The sequence below is a fragment of the Dryobates pubescens genome, chromosome 22, assembly GCF_014839835.1.
Source record: "Dryobates pubescens isolate bDryPub1 chromosome 22, bDryPub1.pri, whole genome shotgun sequence".
Lineage (NCBI taxonomy): Eukaryota > Metazoa > Chordata > Aves > Piciformes > Picidae > Dryobates > Dryobates pubescens.
The window spans coordinates 15,963,106-15,984,382 of NC_071633.1; the positions used below are offsets into that span (position 1 = coordinate 15,963,106).

Consider the following 21,277-nt stretch of genomic DNA (forward strand, 5'->3'; position numbering starts at 1 on the left):
TAGCAAGTAGTGATGTTGCTATGGCACTGTGCAATTATAACGGTTGTATTTTTCAAGTATCTAGGGATCTGTTACAGCATTTAAGTCTTGTAGGAACTGGAGGTTTTCCACACACACCCCCAACCAAAACAACCCCAAACTGCAGGGTATGCTGCAGCAGGAACAATTTTGAGTCCTTTTTTTACTTTGTAATTTCAGCTAGGTTAGAGGAGAGCCACTAATACATGCAAGGAAAATTAGATAGTAGAAAAAATACAAAGTCAGACCGTCGAATCTGACAAGTTTAAAGCTAAATCTGCTGCAAAATACAACACATCTTATTAGAGCAATGAATGGGTTAAATGGGTTAAATGAGAACTAGGTGGCTTTAAAAGCCTAGTACATGTAATTTTGCTTAGTTTTCACATATCTATGACTTGATGTATACAATCTTATCTTTCTTTTTTTTCCCTTCCCTTGAGCAGATTTTTGGTGCCATAGAAAGCGATGACACAATTGGTTTCGCTGTTGGAGGGACTAGTCAAAATATAAATGTAAGTGAAGGACAAAGTACATCATACAAAATTACTCTGTGTCCTTTGAAAGCTAAGGTTAAATTGATTATATTACTGATCTGTAGCCAAATTACATTTTTTTCCTCTTTAACATTTGCATCTGAAGTAATTAATTGGCTTAGGGAGCAGAATTTTATGAGATTTGGGGGTTTTTTAATAGGTTTGTTTGACTTAATGACAGACAAATTGTATAGCAACCAGAAAAGAATTATCTTGTCTTCTGAATGATGAGTCTGTTTAAAAAAACCACATGTTAACTGCAGACAGCACATGTTATGGTCTGAAGAGTCATTATAAGTATTTGTATGTTAAGTAGTTTCAAAAATATAATTATACTAATTAAACTTCCTTGTGGTAGACCAAAAACCAGCCTGGAGGCAGCTGTAGTTTTATCCACATTTCAATCTCTTTCTGAGCTCATTTGTAGCCACAGTTTTTATCTGGCTATGGCAGGCTGTTTTGCTTTGGTTACCCAGCAGTTCCACTCGTGATTTCTCTGGAAATACTTGGAAGATACCTGAAGAAAGTGCTGATGTAATAACAGTAACGTTTCATGGTGCAGGCAGGAAAATAACTCCATATGAAAGCTAATAACTTTGCTCTCTTTGTTTATGCAAAAATTGTGACATGGACAAAGCAGTGCTGTTTTTCAATTTTTTTTCTGCATTCCAAGATGTGTTTTTCTGTTTCTCCTCAGAAGGAGGAATTAAAACGTTTGTAGTATAACCAAAGAGCTAAAGTTCTTATTCATCAAAGGAGCATGAAAGCTTGCTTGTGGTTGAAGAATGTGAATGAACACTCATCTGATAATTGCCTGTGCAAATACTTAATTACTGTGCTGTGGAGATCTCCAATAAAGATGTAACAGGGATAATAGGGAAGATGCTCAGAATTCCATACCAAAACCCATCAATAGTGCATTTTAATTTGGCTCAGAATTATTTTGAATTTGAGAAGAGAGACAGCACCTTAACTTTTTTAGGGAAAATGAAAATTAAATTCATATTTAGCACTTCATTCAGGCAGGGTTTACTGCAGCTATGCTTTACAGAGCCTTGGCAATAGCTTGGAACAGCATTTGTAAATGACTGATAAAAGTGCACACCCTGACGCTGCTTCATCTGCATGTTGAGCTAGTTTCTGTGCACAGAGGGCAACTGGACATGTGGTTGTTGCCTGCATTCCTGAGTCTGCTCCCTCTGCCAAACTTGCCAGCAGTGGTTCCAGTTGTGAAACTGATTGCACAGAGTTCACATTTATGAAAAGGTTTAACAGAGCCCCTCTGCTCCTTTTATATGGGCTCTTTTGGAGCATAATGGTCTATCTTGTCTGTTAATTGCACAGGAATTTGTCATGGCAGTTTAACAGATGGGAAAGAGACATGAAAAATGTAGGGGAAACAAAAGTGTCCATTTTTTCCTCTCCCTTCTCCTGCCCTCCAAAGTACTGAAACCTTTAATTTAAGCAGTCCCCTTGGTGCCTGGATTTTCCTCTTGGGACTCCAGAGAAGTGTTGGCAGACAGCACCGATCTGTAGTTGTTTCAGTGCTGTTCCCTAGTTGCTTGCTGTTGCTATTCACTACCATTGAGAACAGGATTCTCAAGACTTTTTCTTGAAGTTTTCCTGACCAGCATGTGCTTACACCTGAAGTAATTCAACAGTAATCTCTTCCCACTTCTTGTGGGAGACTGAGTTGTGTGAGGAATACAGACAACTGCACTGTACTGAAATAATTACAAGTAGCATAAGCTGACATCTGAGGAACAGGTCTATATTCTGATGAAAACAAGTCCTAATACCAGTCTCACCTGGTACTACATCTGACAAGCAGTTGGACCCAAGTAAGACAACGCAGAACACCAAAAAGCAAGTTCCTCTGGGTGCCCATTTTATTTCTGTGCTGCATTACAGTTAGCTGAATTATAGCATAACCCTGTGGAACTGATGTATCTGTAAGTGAAAGCAGATGAAAAAAGGAATGGGGAGAGACAGAACTTCTCCAAGTTGATTTTGTCTGCACAAAAGAAAAATTGTTAGCTAATGCAGGTTACAATCTATCCTTTGACATCAATAGATCACTGACAGCTTTTATTGATACAGATCTGCCCTGAGGGTCAAATTCCATCCAATAGTACATAAATATGAAGTGGGTAAGGGCATGTTTTATATCTACATAATGATTAAGCTAACTGTAGAAATAATTATCTTGCAGCTTGAATCCACAGTGATGCCATACCTGCAAGTTCTTTCTGAGTTCAGAGAAGGAGTGCGACAAATTGCCAGGGAGAAGAAAGGTGAGAGCTCACTTTTTCCTGTATTGCTATACATGACACTTGGAGGTTTTAGGACTCAAGCTGTGTGTGGGATGGGGGTGGTGAGGCAGCTGTTGCCATCTCTCTTTGCTTAGAGAATAAAAGCTCATTTGCATATTTGCATCTTTGCTACCTATGTCATTAATTGGGAATTTTTTTTTTGCAGGCTGCTAAGCTAATTTTCTTTTTAATTTCTTAAAGAATCCAAAAGTTCTGGAATCACAAGGACTAGATGGGGTTTCTCTAGATTAGGGCACACCCTGCTTTCCCCAGGGAGCTCTCTTAAAAGTGTAGATTGCTCCACAATGATAGTGTCTGTGTTTAAATGTGTTAGCATAGTTGGGATTGCAGCTCCCCTGATGGAAATTGAGTGTGCTCTTTAGAGAATTCATCTGGGAGTCTGATAGAAGTTGTTTTGGGTGCTTTTCCCCCCTGCTTTTTGAAAACCTTTGATCATGCTCTCTGTGTTGGCAGCAGAACTGTATGGTGTTAAGAAGGTTGTTCCATTAAGATCTCTTTCATTTTACTGGTTGATTAGTTCCTAATGGAGCTCTCACTATTTTCTGCTGCTGCCTCTGGAATTTTACATGTCTTCAATTCACTGTGATTTGTACTGGAGGGCAAAAGAAGGCATTTTTTAATATATGAAACATAGATAAATAACCCATATATTATACAGAAATAGGAAATTACATTTATGTCTGGTTAATAATCTATTCAATTGGCAAAGACTCTGAACCCTTATTCTGCTACTGTTTTGAGTTCTTCTCAGGGATAAGAAGTTCTCCTTAAAACCACGAAACTGCATTTCTTAATTAGTCAGCTATTACTGTCAAACTCCTGCAGGCCTAATTGATGCTGAGAAATAAGCTTATTAGTTCCAAGAGCAAATATTTTCTGTAATTTGAATTAATTCAAGAAGTTTGTGTGTATCTCTTCAGCCAAAAATGTGACTTTTGGTCTTGTAGTATTTAATGTAAATACTCATTTTATGTGAGGCTTTATTTATCCTTGCCTTCTGATGACTGAGCTAAATTGATCCTCACTCTCAACAGTGCTAAGGTTTAAGTATCCCAGGGCTTCTTATAGATAATTTTTAGAACACAGCTAGCACTAGATTGCTTTCTGGCACTGGAGTGTCTTACTTGGAAGGAATCAATATTTTTTGCCTGAAATAAATTGAGCAGTAAGAATAAAGCTGGATCTAGTTGCTGTTTGGTTGCAGTATAGAACATTCTGCACTTCAACCAGGGAGGCAGCTTTCATTACATTATTTGATGTAAGCAGGCTGAGTAGTGGTTGTCAGGATCTGCACTGACATGCTACTGATTTGTTTCACTTGTACCCATTAAATTCTTGCTTGCAGGGAGTGTTAAATTACTGTCAAAGTTGTTCTGATTAATGGCTGAGGATACTGCCTCCACATGGGTGTAAGGGAAGGGAGTTTCCCCATCACAGCCTGATGTTGGTGTTAAATATTAATTAAGATGATCTGCATTGCTTTAAGTATTCTTAGAGGTTAAATAAAAAGTGTGCTGCTTTTGTAGGGCCTGCAGAGTAATAGAAATATCTCCATGGAACATTTGCAAAATGTATCTGGAATTACCAAACACTTCACTGCATAGCCATTGGGAAAAGTCATGTTATCATCACCCAGAATGGCTAACATTGAAACACAGTAGTAAAATAAACTCTCTATTTTGTAAGCTTACTAGTACTCCAGCTGGAGGCCTGTCCTGACTCATTTGCAGTTGAGTCTTCACTTTGTATGTGCACATGTGCAGCAATGACGGTAAACAGCAGAAGGAAAACTTCGTGCTAGCTGTACATGGGAAAGAAGTGTAGAAGACCTCTACAAAATACATCAGTGATGGGCTGGTCAGAACACCTCTGCATTGCACTTCCTGATATTTTACTTGTACTTGGCCATTTACAAATGCAGCCCCTGGTGCTTGGGAAGAATTCTCATTAGCAACAAACTATTATTCAGATACTCAAACAGGAGCAAGTCTCTTCAGTTGTAGTTGGTTACTTACCTCAGGACATGTGCTTAAACTGACTACCCTGTGGTAAATGTGTCCATGACTGCACTCTGCCTGCATCTTTATTTCCTGCCATGGGTGCTGGTGCCATGTAGTATGTTGCTCTAAGCTGCTTTTAGGACACAGGGGGAAGCCCTCTGTCTAGTTCCTAACATATCTGTTCCCAGATTCGGGACAAGCTTGATCATTGTAACCATGGCTGCTCTTTGTCTTTTGCTGCCAGTCTTCACTTGTATCCTCAGTGAAAGTAATGACTTTTATCTTTGGGCATCCCATAAGCAGCCCCCTACCCAGTCCCTAAACATCTTTGCTCTGGAATTACCACCATGCGAAGAGCAGGCACATTTCAGCCCTAAGAAGCAGGGTGCAGACTCCTCTGGATGACAGAGGATTGATCAGGGGATGTATCTTTTCATAAATTGTACACATTTGGTTATACCTTTCTCCTTATTCTTCATCTTGATGGATTTCTTCCTTCTTGAATGTTCAATTATTCATGATGTCAGATAAGTGAATATTTATAACTGAGCGGATGCTGTTTTATTGAATGAGCAGTAGGTGTATCTGATACATTCTTAATATATGATGTGTAATTTCTTAGTCTGGGTTGGAGCCAGTGTTAACTGCCAGTGAGGGAATCTTATTCCTTGTTTATCTTAATGGCTGATTTAGAGTTGCATCAAACCTGAATGTGGTTCACTGTGTATAACTGCTTCAGATCAACAAAAATAGCAACTCAGGTCACAGCAGACAAAAGAGCTTCTCTAAACTGGAATGCTTTCCTGTGCAAAGGGAGGGTTGCAGAACACTTCCATGCAATGGAAATAGGGTGGCTGTTCCTTTTCATGCTGTTGGGATAGTTGGTGTTCTGTTCCCTTTTAAGCTCTATGAGGCTCTGAGCATTAGGGAAGAGATGAAGGCTCAGGGATAGTACTTACATCTACTATTGTGTGCAGGGTTTAGCATAGTGTCTGGATGGTAGCTTCTACTGCCAGAGTTAGTGTCTTTCAGGCTCCCGTTTCTTTGGTTTAACTAGCTGAGAGTTGCTGAAAGAGAGAACATTTGTTTATTATAAGCACATGGTAGCATCTAACCCAGGTATCCATCTAGTCACACTTTAAAACAAAAGGCTATTCTTCGGCAGGTGTGAAAGAGTAGCAACTTCTTAATTGCATTTAAATAACTACGTAGCAGGACAGAATTATACTTTCACCAAATCTTACTTCACTAAAAGTATCTTTCATGCTTTATAGTAACTGAAGTGCTGCAGCTGAGTGATGCTCTTCGAGATGACATCCTTCCTGAGCTTGGTGTTCGATTTGAAGATCATGAAGGTATGCATTTATGTCTTACATCCTTGTAAGTAGCTGCTTTTATAATCTTACTGATTTAATAAGAGGTGAGAAAGACTTAACCTGGAATAATACAACAAACTCAAGGACTGCAAAGCTCTAGAATATTTTATTTCTGATGTATTCTGAGGTATTATAGAGCTGTATATGGAAATACATATGTAGGGTATAAAAATATACACTGCAGTCTTTTTGTGTAAAACCTGATTTCTTAGGCACTTCTTACTTGTGTTTACATTCAGTTATCAGAGTAAATACCTTTATCTTTGCTGGTTCAGGCACTGGAAACTCATTCATGTGTTTTTGCTTCTTTAGGACTTCCAACTGTGGTCAAATTAGTGGATAAGGACACGTTACTGAAAGAAAGAGAAGAAAAGAAAAAGGTTATTGTTTTAACCCTTCTATATATGTATTTTTAATTAAAAATTATGTGTAAGCTATGGATACCTTTAGATGTCTGTGATAACTTGCATGAAAACTACTAACAGACTAGCAACAGGGAAAATCAGGTAAGAGAACTGACACTAAAATGTGCATTCAGGAAAAGGAATTTTTGTAACTGCAGCTTCTTGAAAATATTGTATGGAACCTAATGAATACCTCTAAGGTTTTTTGTTTGCTTGGGTTTTGAGATCTTCATATAATTAAGGGATGTTGTGTATTCCTGCCTGGATGAATGATTCCAGTGAGAAGCTAATTCAGACTTCTTTTGTCTATACAAATGGCGTTGACATTTTCCATGGAACTAGACTATATTTATCTGATATGTGAGAACAAAATGTACTGGATAAATCTTAATTAATATGATATGGATGAGAGAGATCTTCAGGGTATGGAGGCAAAAATTCACATGTTACTATATAAAGATTGTGAATTCTAATTTGCATGCACAAGTTCTGCACATAACCCCTTCTTTTGGCACTTCCTAGCGTTAATATTTGACGTTGTAACATTTAAAAGTAACACTTCCTATTTCTGTCCTTGGTTTTAACAAATTCCATCATGGCTAGAAATGTTTAGAAGACTTTCCAAACATCTCTCCTTCCATGTTGTCTTTTTTTCTTTTGGAAAGTGAGAAGTGAAATGTCACTTCAGGCAAATCCTGAGGCTTTCATCACAGACATTTGAAGGCAGCTTGTACATAGCTGCTGGGTGGAACTTGCAGCTGGTGAACACTTCACTATCCCTAGAAACAGTGTTGTGTTCAATACTGGGAGAATGCTTAGAGAACTGATAGGTGGCTTTTAAGCAAATGCAAGATGAGATGTTTTTAATTTTTTTTAAGTTTCATAGTGTGTGTATATGTATAAAAATATATAAATATTTATAAAAATAAATACTTTTATAAATTTTATATATATATATAAAAAAAACCTTGAGTACTGTGTCCAGTTCTGGGCCCCTCAATTTAAGGACATTGAGATTCGATGGTGTTGGATGATAGGTTGGACTTGATGATCTCAAAGGTCTTTTCCAACCTCGTTAATTCTATTCTATTCTAAGACACACACAGACTCTTGAACATGTCCAGAGAAGGGCAGTGAGGCTGGGGAGAGGCCTCGAGCACAAGCCCTAAGAGGAGAGGCTAAGGGAGTTGGGATTGTTTAGCCTGGAGAAGAGGAGGCTCAGGGGAGACCTTCTTGCTCTCTACAACTACCTGAAGGGAGGTTGTAGCCAGGTGGGGATTGGTCTCTTCTCCCAGGCAACTGGCACCAGAACAAGAGGACACAGTCTCAAACAGCACCAGGGGGAGTTTAGGCTTGAGGTGAGGAGGAAGTTCTTCACAGAAAGAGTTGTTGGTTATTGGAATGTGCTGCCCAGGAAGGTAGTAGAGTCTCTATCCCTGCAGGTATTCAAAAAGGGATTGGACATGGCACTTGGTGCCATGGTTTAATAGTCATGAGGTGCAGGGTGATAGGTTGGACTTGATGATCTTTGAGGACTTGATGATCTTTGAGGTCTTTTCCAACCTTATTGAGTCTATGATTCTATGATAAGTTGGCTAAATTTGGATAGTACTTTCCCTAGGAACATCAAGGGATACAGCTGCTTCTTGACAAACTGTAATGTCTTCACAGTTAGAGGCAAGAAGTTAAATCATCACTGAAATGTGGTCTTTTTTTTTTTTCCAAAGTCATTTGCAAAATGTTTTCCCCTGTGGAATGGCAGCACCACTTCTTGTGGAAGGCTTTGTAGGTGTTCTTTCATGTGTATACACTTTGCATACAAAATACATTCTGAACAGTTAAAACTGGTTTAGCTGTGAATAAAAGCAAATGAAATCCAAGTTGTACAGTGGGAACTATCAGACAACCCTAATTACAAGGCACGGCGGTTTTGCTGCAGGTCATGCTGCCAGTGCTGTCTGTAATTAGATATCCAAGGGAGCTGGCTGGCTCAGGTTCGTTAGAAAACAACCAAATGAAATAGTTGGTTACCTTTTACTCATTAACGTTGCCTTTCATAGATTGAAGAGGAGAAAAAAAGGAAGAAAGAAGAAGCAGCCAGGAAAAAACAACAGCAGGAAGTAAGTGTTCAGATCCTTTTAATCTGATTTTGAAGCAAAGTGTTAGCAGCAATAGTCACATGCAGGAAAGATTACATTAGAACACAGGCACTCTGCCCAGCCTTAACTGGCCCTCCATTTATTGTTTTGTGTCTACTGTTTCCTGCTCAGAATGACTTTAGCTTGCAGTTCAGATTTGAATTTTCAGCTCCTATTACAGAGAAGTTGTCTTTGAAAACACAACTAAAGGCTGCAAAAGCTTCTTAGAAGAACTTGCAGCACTTATTTCAGTCTACACACAGTATTACTTCCTTACTTGCCAAACTAGTACCTTACATGCCTGTTAGAGAAGGTTTTGCTGGTGTGATTTTTAATTTTCTTCCCCTTGCAGTATCATGGGTCTGTGTGAAAATGCCTTTTTTTTTTCTCTTTAAGACTGCACTTGGTTCCTATGATTGGACTCTGAAATCCAGTGTTTTGTGAAACCATGTTTTATCTCTACAATTGGAATTAATATAGCTCAAAAGATTCTAGGCTTTGGATGAGGAGTGGACAGCCAGAGGAAAGGAAATCATAAGGAGAAAAGATTGCCCTCCTGATGACTCTAACAGTACAGGAAATGCTTTTCTGGGTTAAGAAAGGAAGTAAACTTTGAGGGAGCATCATGTACAGAGGAAAACCAGACAAACAGCATCTCTCATTCACCAATTCTAAGGAGCTTTTTTGCCTTCTTTCAAAAAGGTGATTCCCTTATATTGGGAAAAAAATTACCTGGAAGGATTCTGAGATGTGCTCATTTACAGCTAAAAGAAAGTTCAGGTTTTTTTCAGTGCAATTACTTGCACCCTGGGCCTGCTGTGACCTTCATAGAAACCTGTGTCTGTCAGCAGGAAACTCCTGATGAAGGTTGGTTCCCTTTGCAGTGAATTAATTAGTGAATATTCTTTACTCATAACAACTAATCACGTTGTGTTTACACCTAAACCACTAAGGAACCAAATTAGCAGAAATCAGATGTCATTTTTGGAGTATATAAGCAAGGTATTTTGAGTTCCTGCAGTACACCTATTTAAATGGTTCTCTGCAGATTTTAACCACATTTTTTTCCCCCAGACAAGCACAGCTAAAAGTTAGGGAGCTGTTCCTCATTGAAAGTTTCTTTTCACATGATAAACAATTGTGAATTAAATGCTCCTTGATTTGCAAACTACAGTCTACTTTTCCTTTTGAATGTGTGACAGGCTGTTAGTAGTCAACTGTGATGTTAATGCATGTTTTGTATTACAGGCAGCAAAACTTGCCAAAATGAAGATTCCACCACATGAAATGTTTAAATCAGAAAATGACAAATATTCCATGTTTGATGAAAATGTAAGAGACTTTTCTCTAGATATGGAGTTGTTTTCATTCCCCAGTTGTACATAATTGTGTATACACGTAGCTGAAGGGAACAAATCACACCTTGAGTATTTTGTCCAGTTCTGGGCCCCTCAGATTAGGAAAGATGTTGAGTTGCTGGAACATGTCCAGAGAAGGACAACAAAGCTGGTGAGGTATTTGGAGCACAAGCTCTATGAGGAGAGGCTGAGGGAGCTGGGGTTGTTTAGCCTGGAGAAGAGGAGGCTCAGGGGAGACCTTCTTGCTCTCTACAGCTCCCTGAAGGGAGGTTGCAGCCAAGTGGGGGTTGGTCCCTTCTCCCAGGCAACCAGTACCAGAACAAGAGGACACAGTCTCAAGCTGCACCAGGGGAGGTTCAGGCTGGATGTTAGGAAGAAGTTCTTCCCAGCAAGAGAGATTGGCCATTGGAATGTGCTGCCCAGGGAGGGGGTGGAGTCACCATCACTGGAGCTGTTTAGGAAGAGACTGAATGGGGTGCTTGGTGCCATGGTTTAGTTGATTAGATGGTGTTGGCTGATAGGTTGGACTCGATGATCTCAAAGGTCTTTTCCAACCTGGTTAATTCTATTCTATTCTAAATAGTCAAAGCTAGTTGACTTAAAGTAGCTAAATGTACCCCATCCTGAGAGCCTACCTTTATGACATTATCCTCCTATCTTATTAAAACATGATTCCATAAGAAGCAAAAGCAGTCCAAGAATTAATCTTAAATATTCTCTCTTTTTTTTTTTTCCCTTTAAATATTTCAGGGATTTCCCACCCATGATACAGAAGGCAAAGAACTCAGCAAAGGACAAATTAAGAAGCTAAAGAAACTGTATGAAACCCAAGAAAAGCTTTACAAGGAGTATCTACAAATGGTTCAGAATGGAAGCGCAAACTGAAAACGAGAGGACTTTGTTTCGCAGGCGAGTGCTGGGTCACCACTGAAGAAGTGAGCGTATGCTGCTCAGGTTTCTGTTTACACTTTCTACTATGTGCAAAGTAAAAATCCTGTTTACATGGATTAATAATGTCATCTGGAAAGTCAATAAAAAGCCATTCTTAAAAAAAAAAAAAGAAAAGCCAACCCGTAAGAAGTTTCTTTGCAACAACAGTGGCAGGTTGAACGGCTGCCAGTTCTGTTTGGGAAGGTGCTGCTCAGTCAGCAAATCCACAGGAGGATTCTTGTTTATTATAACTGCCCAGGCTTTGGTTAATTTGTCCTGCATACTGATCTGTATCTAAGACCCACAGCAGCTCGCATTCTGGAATTGTCACAGTCAGCAAAATCTACTACTACATGGGAGCTGAGTAATTTGTCCTGCAGTAAGACCAGTATTTTCCAGATGACTTTAGTATCCTTTACATAAGCAGGAAAAATGGGTAGTTCTACTACGACACTTACTCTAGCTGCTGTTATTAAAATCTCTCAGAAGTATACCCAGAACACTTTGCATAGTAGAAGCTAACAGTCCCTTTGTTGCAAAAGGGAACAGATCATCATCTTTGCTCAACCTGCAGCTGCAATCAAGTGGGTAAGTACAAGGCAAATGCACCTGCATTGAACAAAGAGGTAGGAAAGACATGAAGGGCTAATGGCAGAGGGTGGTGTGTTCTTGGAGCCATCCCTCCAAGGAAACAGGAGTGCTGCCAAAGGACCTGATTACCCAAAGTGTTCAGTTCCTAATTACCTGTTGAGAGCCATGGGGAATTAACAGAGGGTTTCTAACTGAGATACGGTTTGTGGATTGGTTTGCAATTAGGAAGTACAGCTACACACTGCTCATTATTCAGGACTGGTATTTGTAATGTGAGAATTTAACCCTGAATCATCTTTCATATGTTGTACAGTAACATTGTGTCTGCAAGAACAGTCCTCTGTTGGCTAATAATGCATTTCACTGGTTACTAAATAAGTTAAAGTTCATAAGATCCTAAAAGATATCTCACCTACTGCACACCAGCCAAGTATCTGATGTGCAGAACTGTATTAAGTATTACTAAGCTTCATGGTGACTTGCTGAAGGCCATACTGTGACATCTCTGCTCTCCCAGCTCTTAAGTTTATGCTCTGTTTCTTTCATTAGTTAAGAGATAAAACCATCTTTGCTCTTTCTTTATATTTTTATATTTATATTCCTCCTGAGGAATAAGTATGTTTGAAGTAGCAGAAAGGTCTAGTAGGGTTTCTTCCTGGTTTGTCTATATTTGCCTTTGAAAACATTCATATTGCTAAGGTCAGTAAAGCACATGCATCTCGTATGCAGCAAATAAAATCTGTCGTGAAGGACCAGTTGTACGTCACCTTTGTATAGCAGGAAGAACATAGAGCTTATCTTTATTCCACAACCAGCTTTCTGAAGCGTGGTTTACACCATGCTGCAGCTTTTCCTTTAGCTTGCTGCTACTAACTTAACTCATTTTGCATTCAGTGTGTGATTATTCTGCTAGTTTCTATTTAATTGTACAAATGTCTGTTAAAACTGCACAGTGGTACCTCAGAGGGCTGGACACAGCCACGAAGGCAACTTCTCCATTCTTCAGTCTGGGAACAGATCAGTCACATTTTGACACCATTTTAGATTCTAACCCACTTCAACATTACCAGCTCGTTGGTTTTTTTCCCCCCACATGCTTCCCCAAGATGCATGTGCACCCAGGATATCCATGAAGGGATGGACTGTGCTTAGGTCACTTCTGAAGTTGCTGCTTAATGTGAAATAGTGACAGCAATTTGCTTACAGATTTTTTTTTGTGATCTGAGTTAGGGCTTGCTTAAAGCTAATTAGTATGCAGCTATGGAGAAGATGCTGTTAATCCTGGATTGTACCTCATGGATAATCCAGGATAACATCCTGGCTTTTGTCCCCCCCCCCCCCCCCCCTTTTTTTTTTTACCTCCTGTGATGTTTTTAGTAGAACCTCATCCAATTCCATGGTTTAACTACTGTATCGATGTAGAAGAAACGGGAAACAAACAGACAAAACCAACCACAAACCCAAGCCCTTTTCCCTTCTCAAATGCTTCATTTTGTTTCTGGAACAACTCTCCTTACACAGACCTTACAAGCATTTCAGACTTAACGTTCTAGAAGGTTATCTTCCATTCTTTTTGTATGCTTCCCACACGGACACACAGCTTCCTCCCACAGTCGTGTCAGATAAGGGTCACTGCTCAATTTACTGTCCAAATAGGCCTTATTCTACACCCAAAATTATTTAGCTCATGCTTCCCATTTCTGTGTTTTGTATGATTGTCAGGTTTTTTTAAACTGATTTGAAAGAATCCTTACCTGAAGCATCAGTGCTGCTAAATTCATCTTTCTTCTGATACAGCCTAACAGCATTCCTGTCTGTGAATTCTCTTTGAACACAATCAAAAGTCTCCTAAAATCAATGGGATTCTTTTCATAGACCTCATAAGGATCAGAGCCTTTGAAATCCCTCTTCAGGGATCTGTCTTCAGGCTCGCCTTGTGTCTTCCACACAGATATTTATTCTCTGCTGCTTTTTATAGTGTGGTGCTATGTAGTTCATGAATTTTCAAAGTTGCCTTCTTCAAGCTTGTCACTTGACTCCTCCAGCAGTAAAGCCCTCCAAACATTCCCATACTTGAACTTCTTTTCCCTATACTTGAACTGGTCTTCCAGCTGCAATTTTCTCTTCCTGTTTCAGCTGTTCTTGGAAGTTGGCAAAGGAAAATGTCTGCTTCATAATGCATGTGTGAGTTTGTTGACATGCCCCAGTATTTTCTGTCAAAAAGGAACAAAATACCACACAAACTGGCAACTCACATACAGTGGCTGCTCAAATACTGCTACACAAACAGGAAGTTAATTCATTCTTTCCAAATAAAATCAGTTTTGCCTATATTTTGAGTTCCGTTTTTGTTTTGGTTTGTTTTTAAAGGAACAGTATCATAAAAACAATTAAATAAAAACAATGACCTTGGCAAAGAGTCAGAAAACCAGACCTAGTCTCCTGAAATCTGTAGGAAAAAAAGAGGGGAAAAAACAAGCTCCAGAACTGATACTTCTAGCCCCTCTGCAGCCAGAAAAGTAACAGTGTGCATCATGTCCTGGGGAAAGAAAACTTGCTTGCAAAGACAGAACACTGCAGCCAGGCTTGGCTGCATGCTGCTTAAGCTGACTTGGATTGGCACACCAAAAATCTGTGGGATCACAAACCCTCAGCACATCCCTTATTCCCTGGCAGTCCACCAAGGTGGCACCTCAGCGAATTCCACTGCACTTTGCTTAGTGAGAGTGACCTGGCAGCAGCAGAAGGGAATCAACAACAGTGGTCTGCAGTGGGTGGCTGAGTCAACTGTCTCTCTCAGCAAGGAAAAGGGAGAGAACAGGCTCCACACTCTTTTAATTTGTTGGGTATTTTATTTTATTGTGTTATGTTATGTTATGTTATGTTATGTTATGTTATGGTATTTTAAGATGTGTATGTGCACATGTTTGGAGAAGCCAGCCTGGAATGCGGTTTTTCTAAGCATTATGAAAATGAAGATCCCCATAGTAAAATCTTGGGAGTTTAAAATACTTTCATTTTCTTGAACACAGATCTGACATTAGTCTGTACAACACGAAGGTTTTAATTTCCTATCAAAGAATTTATTCAGAGCTGGCAAGGCAAGGTAGAAGTGTGTTGTTTCTGTTTTTAATTGCACCCTTGGCTGAAGGCCAAATGTGGCAGCAGCAAATTTTGTTTCTGTCTGTTGCTCTAAGTGTGCCTTTCAGCCTTTCTAATGTGAATACTCAGATCAACATCACATGTGAACACTGCTCCACTAATGAGAGCAAGTTCCCCATCCCATCACTCAGTTTGTTCAGATACTGGTAGAAAAATCTGTGAATCTGTCAGTCTGGTCTTTTCAAAGACTTGAAACATTTAATGAGTGCCCAATTACATTTTTGATACTCTCTTTAGCCTTTTATCCTAACCTTTGTCTTTGTTGTCTGCTGTTCCAGGAAACTGATGGCATTTTAAGTGTGCAAGTAAGCACATCTCTGCCACACACAATATACCTCTTCAGCTTCCTTTTCTACATTTTAAGCTAAGTTTAAACATTTTCATGTGGTGGTAGTTGCCAGACCAATTTTAGCTGCCTCTTCGATGACACAGTCTCTGCCACTCAAATATGGGAAGGAATTTTTACTCCTCTCTGATTTCACTGGGTGATTTCTGTACAGGATGCTGTACTGCATCCATAGTACTTAACATGTCTCCTGAGACAGAGCAAATTAATTAAGAAGCACATTAGCTATTTACTACCAAGACTCCACTTAGCAATGATCAAAGATCTTCCTCCCCCTCCAGAAAAAGTCATTGACGAACCACGTCTTATCTCTCAAATTAGGCTGTGAATGTCTGGCATCTCAACAACTGAGAGCAGTTGCCATTAATACCCACCCAAGGGCAGAAGATACAGACATTTTAATACCAGTTATAGATCTCAGCCTAAGCTTTCTCTCCAGTGTCTACTGCATCTGTTCAGTACCTCTGCCATAATCTCTTCCCTTAGTTTTGGTTCTCTGAGCGTTTGTATGCTGGGCTGGGTGTTTAAATCAAGCCAGGGTGATTCAGCAAGTATCTTTTTGCAGCTCTCCGCAGGGCAGGAGCACCTGACAGCAAGATGACTCCACAGATTGTGCCTTATGCACAGTCGTAAAGTCTACCACTGTGATACAAGAGGTTGGACAGCAGTCAGCACAAATCACTCACTGATCATGGGAGATTAATGTCTTTGGAGAGGGGCACTAAATATCCAAGAATATAATGTAATTTAAATGTGTTGACTTCAACATGTATCAGTGGAGGAAGAAAGCTAAATACTTCCAGCACTCTAGCCCGTTTCAAGGCTTCAATAATTGGTCCAGAAGAAACCAACTAAACTTTTACAAGGCCATCTTCGTTTTAATTCAGTGCCAGGTTTGCAGTATCTGACAACTGCATTAACAAGACAGCAACTACTGCAGAAAGGCAAACTCTACACATGCCACAGAAGAATCAGTGACACAATGAACAACTCCTTCAGAGTTCTTCATGCTCTTTGGAAGGCTGAAAATAAAGTGTACCCTCTATCATGAATAAAGTTGTCCCACAATAAGAATTCATGAAGATACAAGGAGGCTGTTAACCTGTCAGATAAAAAAGGGCTGGTTGGGAAAAATAAGGAAAGGGAGCTGGAAGCAAAGAAGTGGACACTTGGATGTTAGGAAGTTTACTGTGAGGATGGTGGAATGCTGGACTGTTAAGGGCTTTTGTTAGTTTTCCTTTCTTTACAGAAGAGGAGATGATGTCCATATCTAGCCTAGGAAACAATGCTGGAAAAGCTAACAGCTGCATTTTCAAAAAAATGCTTGGACATCAGAAAGGGCATTAATTTTATTAATTTTTAACTTTTTAATAGTAAGCACTGAGTTCTTCACAACTTATAGTCTTACCCATGCAGATAATATACAGGAAGGTTCTTAAAACTACGATCACGTTATTAATTAGGTAATATGTAACTCTTCAAATACACGTGTACCTGCTAGGACAACAAACTTTACAGTGCAGGCAGAAAACCAAGCTGCTCTTTGCTGCTGCTGAAACTCGGAAGCAACACCGTGTGTTAAATGCCAGGCACAGTGTGCCTCAGCAGCTGCCATCTCCCAGCCCTCAACACAGGTTATCTTAACAAGCCGAAGGAGGGGCAGGCAGAGGCTGCATGTAGATGAGAGATGCAGCAGGCACCGTCCCGCAGCACGTCCAGCCCGCCGCCTCCTCGAAACTGCAACGCATAGCGCGCCGGCCGCAAATCCTTAGCCCTTCTGTGTCGCGGCCAGGACCGCTAGATTCCGGTCTCCAGCACATACCTTACGGGGTGGCTAAAAAACACCCTTCTGCCTAAGCCCACTAAAGCCACCCCAGAAAGGGCCCTCTCCAGCGCGCCCTACGCTCGGCACTGCCATCTGCAGCGGCGGCAGCCGCCATATTACCACGCGCTCTTCTGGCGCCGCCTCTCCCTTTAAGGACGTAGGCACGCTTCATATCACGCGCTCCCTCCGCGCGCCGCCAGCGCCGCGTGCACATCCCCCTCTGCGTCCCCTACCCCCCCTCCTTTGGGCCCTCGCTTGCGCTCTGATTGGCTAAACGCCGCGCCGCCGGATAGTCAACATGGCCCGCGTGCGGCGCGACGGCCGTGACTCTGTTAGGGCCAATCAGCAGCGTCTTTGCTGAGGGAGGCGCCCGCTTTTCTTCCAATAAGCGGAGGTTTTCTTGGCGGCGGCGCAGCCCGTGTGAGCCTGCGAAGAGCCGAGCGGCTGGCGCTGCTGCCTCTGCGGGCGCGAGGGGACGCGGGGTGCGGGCAGGTGAGGGCGCGATGGGGACGCGGTGGGGACGCAACGCGGGGCTCCCCACTTTGGGAGGTGGGGTTCTGGAGCCTAGTAGAGTGCCCGAGCCGCCCGCCACGACCACCGCCGTGCTATTGCGGGGACCATCGGGCCTGCTCCGGGGTGGAGCTCGGTAGTGGTGGGGGCTGCTTGCAGCTGCCCGCTGGGGAGGGGCGGGCCCGGCCTGATCAGGCACCATTTTAAGCAGACTTGAGAAGTTTGGACTGAGAGAATGGGGAGTTAACGTTGCTTTGAGCGTGGCGGTGGAGGGGAACGAGCGGTTCCGGCCACATGTATGGCTGCTGCCGCCCGCCCTGAGAAGCCTGGCAGGGAGCCCTCCCTCCCCCGCCCTCCCGGGGGAAGTGGGGGAGGAAGAGGGTGGGAGGGCTGTTGTTTGTGGTGAATAGTTTCTCCGTCTCTCTCACCCTGCGGTGCTCGGGTTGAGTCAATCTCAGCCGCTTAGGTCAGGCGCGGTCTTTTTGTTTGACCTCATCCACAATCTTATGTCACTTCAACGTGGAGTGAGGCTCTGAGGGTTCGGTGTTTAATTTCGGAGTGTCCGTCTCCAAAGTGAGTGCCTGCTTAAAATTTTCCCTGCTGCTGTGGCTCTTCACCGCATATAATCTCAGCCATTGTAGGATTTAGCTGACTGTTTCTGTAACATCTGCTTACGAGGCTTCAAAATAAAAAGGTAGAGAAGCAATTGTCTAAGCTATAGGTGAAACCAGAACCACTAGGCAAATTTTTCTGAAGTCATCTCTAAGCAAAATAGTGTTCCCTCAAGGAAACATTCGAAGATGAGCCTAAGTGTTACTTATGTTCAGGACTTGTGGAACAGGTTAATGAGTTTTCTCTTGGCTATTTTTTCATTATTACTTCTCATTTCTCTTGCAGGAAGTGTCAGTCTATTATGTTAGTGGCTTCCCACAGGGTTGCATCCTAATAGCTCTAGAACGGAAGTCATAACTTTCCCTTCTTTGTTGTAGTTACGAAAACCAGTAACAGTTGTGGTAGAAGTCTTCCTGTGAATTCAGGAGTCTATAGTAGTTTTCTTCATATACTAGTTGTGTTTACAGGCTTTGTCCAAGACATGGGGTTTTTTTAGGAGAGAAAATTTGACTCTGTTTATGAGTATGGCTTGACATTAAATATAGAGCCATTTCCTTTAAAGTTGCATCCTTCAGGATATTAGTTGTCCTTAAAATGAACTTTTGCTATTTTACCATGCAATAAGTTTACAGTTTCCTGCTGCTTTAGGTGATTAATGGTGTGTGACCCATTGCAGCAGCTTGCTCTGTGGGATATGTGGTTGTTGTAGTCCCCTCTTCCCCCAGAGCTACTATCTTGCAGTAGTTGTTGGAAAACAGTGAGCTGGCCAGAAGAAACAAGATACTAATTTGGCCTTTTATGGGTGGTCATAGTGATCCTAATACCTTCGTTAGTATTTTCTTAAGAGTACTGATAGCTTTTTTTGTCTTGAGTGTAAACTGAGTGTGCTTACTCGGAAAAAAAAGAGCCAGTAAATATGAAGGCTCAGTGCTTTGCAACTGTACTTTTTCAGCTAGGTGTACATTTAACTTTGTCTCTAAAATCACTTTGCTCTCCCCTCCCCTGCTCTTACCAGCTTTTACCTCGGCTTTGTTGGCAAGTGCACTGCAGTAAAGTCATTGAAGTCAGCTGTAATGCAACTGGGAATCACAAGCTGCTTCTACTTATTTATTTATATCCTTCTCTTTACTTCTTAGTTGCCAAAGGAACAACTTTGAGGAGTGAAACGAGACATTAAAGTATGTATTTGCACCAGGGAATGGTGTGTTTTTTACTTGTTTCTCTTGTTGTTTCTTGTTACTTAGGTGAATGGCTTTTGTCAGAACATGCTTGATTCAGGTCTGTTCCAGTGGAGATTAACTCAACCTCTGTTTCAAGATTACTGAAATTATAGGAACTTTATTTGATGTTTTCCAGACACTAATGAGGATGGAATGAGACTCTCCTCTTCCCTCAGCAGGGTTTCTGTGCAGGAAATACAGCAGAAACAACTGAGCAGAAGGATTTCTGTGGGGAGTGGATTTTTTTTCTGCTAGCTCCTTTCCTGGCCCTAGGTTGCAAGAGAAGTCCTTGAGGCCAATTTTTAAGTAATGTGAGCTTGCTTTTTTAGTTGCTTACTGTTGCTTCCTCTGCTAGTGACTGGGATCATTTAACTTGTTGGCTGAAGGTCAGTTTCCAGTGTCTTGCCTTTTTAATTGTATCTCTTTTTTTTTCCCTGTTATCGGTCTCCTGTGGGAGGAAAGACTATTGTGTGTTCTTCATTTCTCTTGCTGTGAGATAGTATAATTCTTTGGTTTTGCTCAAGCAGGTGGTTGCTGTATTGCCATTTTCTGTTGTGAGATTTAAAGCAAGAATTAAGTGTTTATGAATAAATGTGGTTGGGTTGTTGCAACACACACTAGTCCACAAGAACCCCCTTTTGTTTGTTCCTGTATGCAATCTATAGCATGGGCTTGTGTGGTGTTTTTGGTAGATGTTAAACATCTTTTGCATGATGTGGAATAACCTGGAGTAGACTTAGTATAGTAGAGCTTTTCAACTGCAGTTGTTGTGAAGTATTGTTTTTGTAGCTTAGAGAAGGCTTTTTCTATGTGGGACAGATGTGAGCACTGAGCCCCCAGCTCTGGCTGCCCACTCAATGTGCCATCAGCACTCAGGTGGTTCTTTAGTAGCCTGATATTGGCAGCTGGGCTAAAGATCAGAATCTGAGAAATCAGACCTGTCTGCTCTCATGAAGGATGGAAGGTACTTTTTAATCTAAATTTAACTTGCAGAATAACATCTGCTTTCTTGAAAATTTGATATTGGGAATATTGCTTCCATATGGTATGCAGTGATAGCTTGGAGTTCTGATGTTCAGAATAGGAGGGGAAAAAATCCAACCTGTATGACTAAAATAGATGTCCAGGATTGGATATTTTGCCCTAGTGAAAATCCAAATAACAGCAAAAGAAGTTGGCAGTCTGGCTCCCTCTGATTTCTCAGGAGAGCTAATTTAGATCCTGAGGGCTGAAGTGGTTGTGCTAAACTTTATTCCATTGCCAGACTTCAGCTTCCCCGTTTCCTCTTGTTTTCTTACTCCTTGTAAATAAATTCAAAGGGGTTTCTGCCTTTACTGCTGTTGTCAAAATAACCTAGTCTTGGTGAATTTTTTTCCTTTAATGTGTTGCTTCCCTATATCTAGCAGCAGTGTAGTTCAGGACAAGCAGCTAGTTACAGAAATAGCCCTGATGAGACAGGGAAGTGAGGCATATTTTTCTCCTCAGGTGACGTTAGAAAATAATACTGAAGTTGTTGTAATTAGTTTCAACTTCCATTGTGTGTTTTCAGATCAGACATAGTAATATAGTATATGCAGAGATCAAAAATTCATGGTTTACTGTGATGCTGTCAAGGAATTAGGAAATAATAGATCTGTTTTCTTTGGCTTTCTTTGTGGTTTGGTTTTTAACGGAATGTGGAGGTAGCGTTAGGAACTGTGACACTTCTCTTCAAACTGAGACTTGTGATCTGGTAGAAAAAGATTAACATGTAGAATATTGGCAGAAACAAGTTTTAAAGGATTAAATGAAAGCCCCTAATAGACTTCAATAACTTGAGCAAGCTCCAGTTTGGGTTGGGTATTATTATGGTGGTGGTTCACTTAGCTGTAAGAGATTATGCTTGATGAATTTCTTAGTAAAACCAGCAGATTTTTAA

The 21,277-nt window shown here is 41.0% G+C and overlaps 1 protein-coding gene across 2 annotated transcripts in view; it reads left to right on the forward strand.

Annotated features, from left to right (window-relative positions):
• CARS1 (cysteinyl-tRNA synthetase 1) overlaps positions 1–13,018 on the forward strand; it is a 33,275-nt gene extending 20,257 nt beyond the window's left edge. For both annotated transcript variants that reach the window (XM_009899972.2, XM_054171647.1), the window contains 7 exons: positions 465–533; positions 2,767–2,848; positions 6,162–6,242; positions 6,576–6,643; positions 8,728–8,787; positions 10,054–10,137; positions 10,914–13,018. In XM_009899972.2, coding sequence (XP_009898274.2) covers positions 465–533; positions 2,767–2,848; positions 6,162–6,242; positions 6,576–6,643; positions 8,728–8,787; positions 10,054–10,137; positions 10,914–11,048 — 579 coding nt within the window. In that variant the 3' untranslated portion in view covers positions 11,049–13,018. The remainder of the gene's footprint in view (positions 1–464; positions 534–2,766; positions 2,849–6,161; positions 6,243–6,575; positions 6,644–8,727; positions 8,788–10,053; positions 10,138–10,913) is intronic.
• The last annotated feature ends 8,259 nt before the right edge of the window (positions 13,019–21,277 follow it).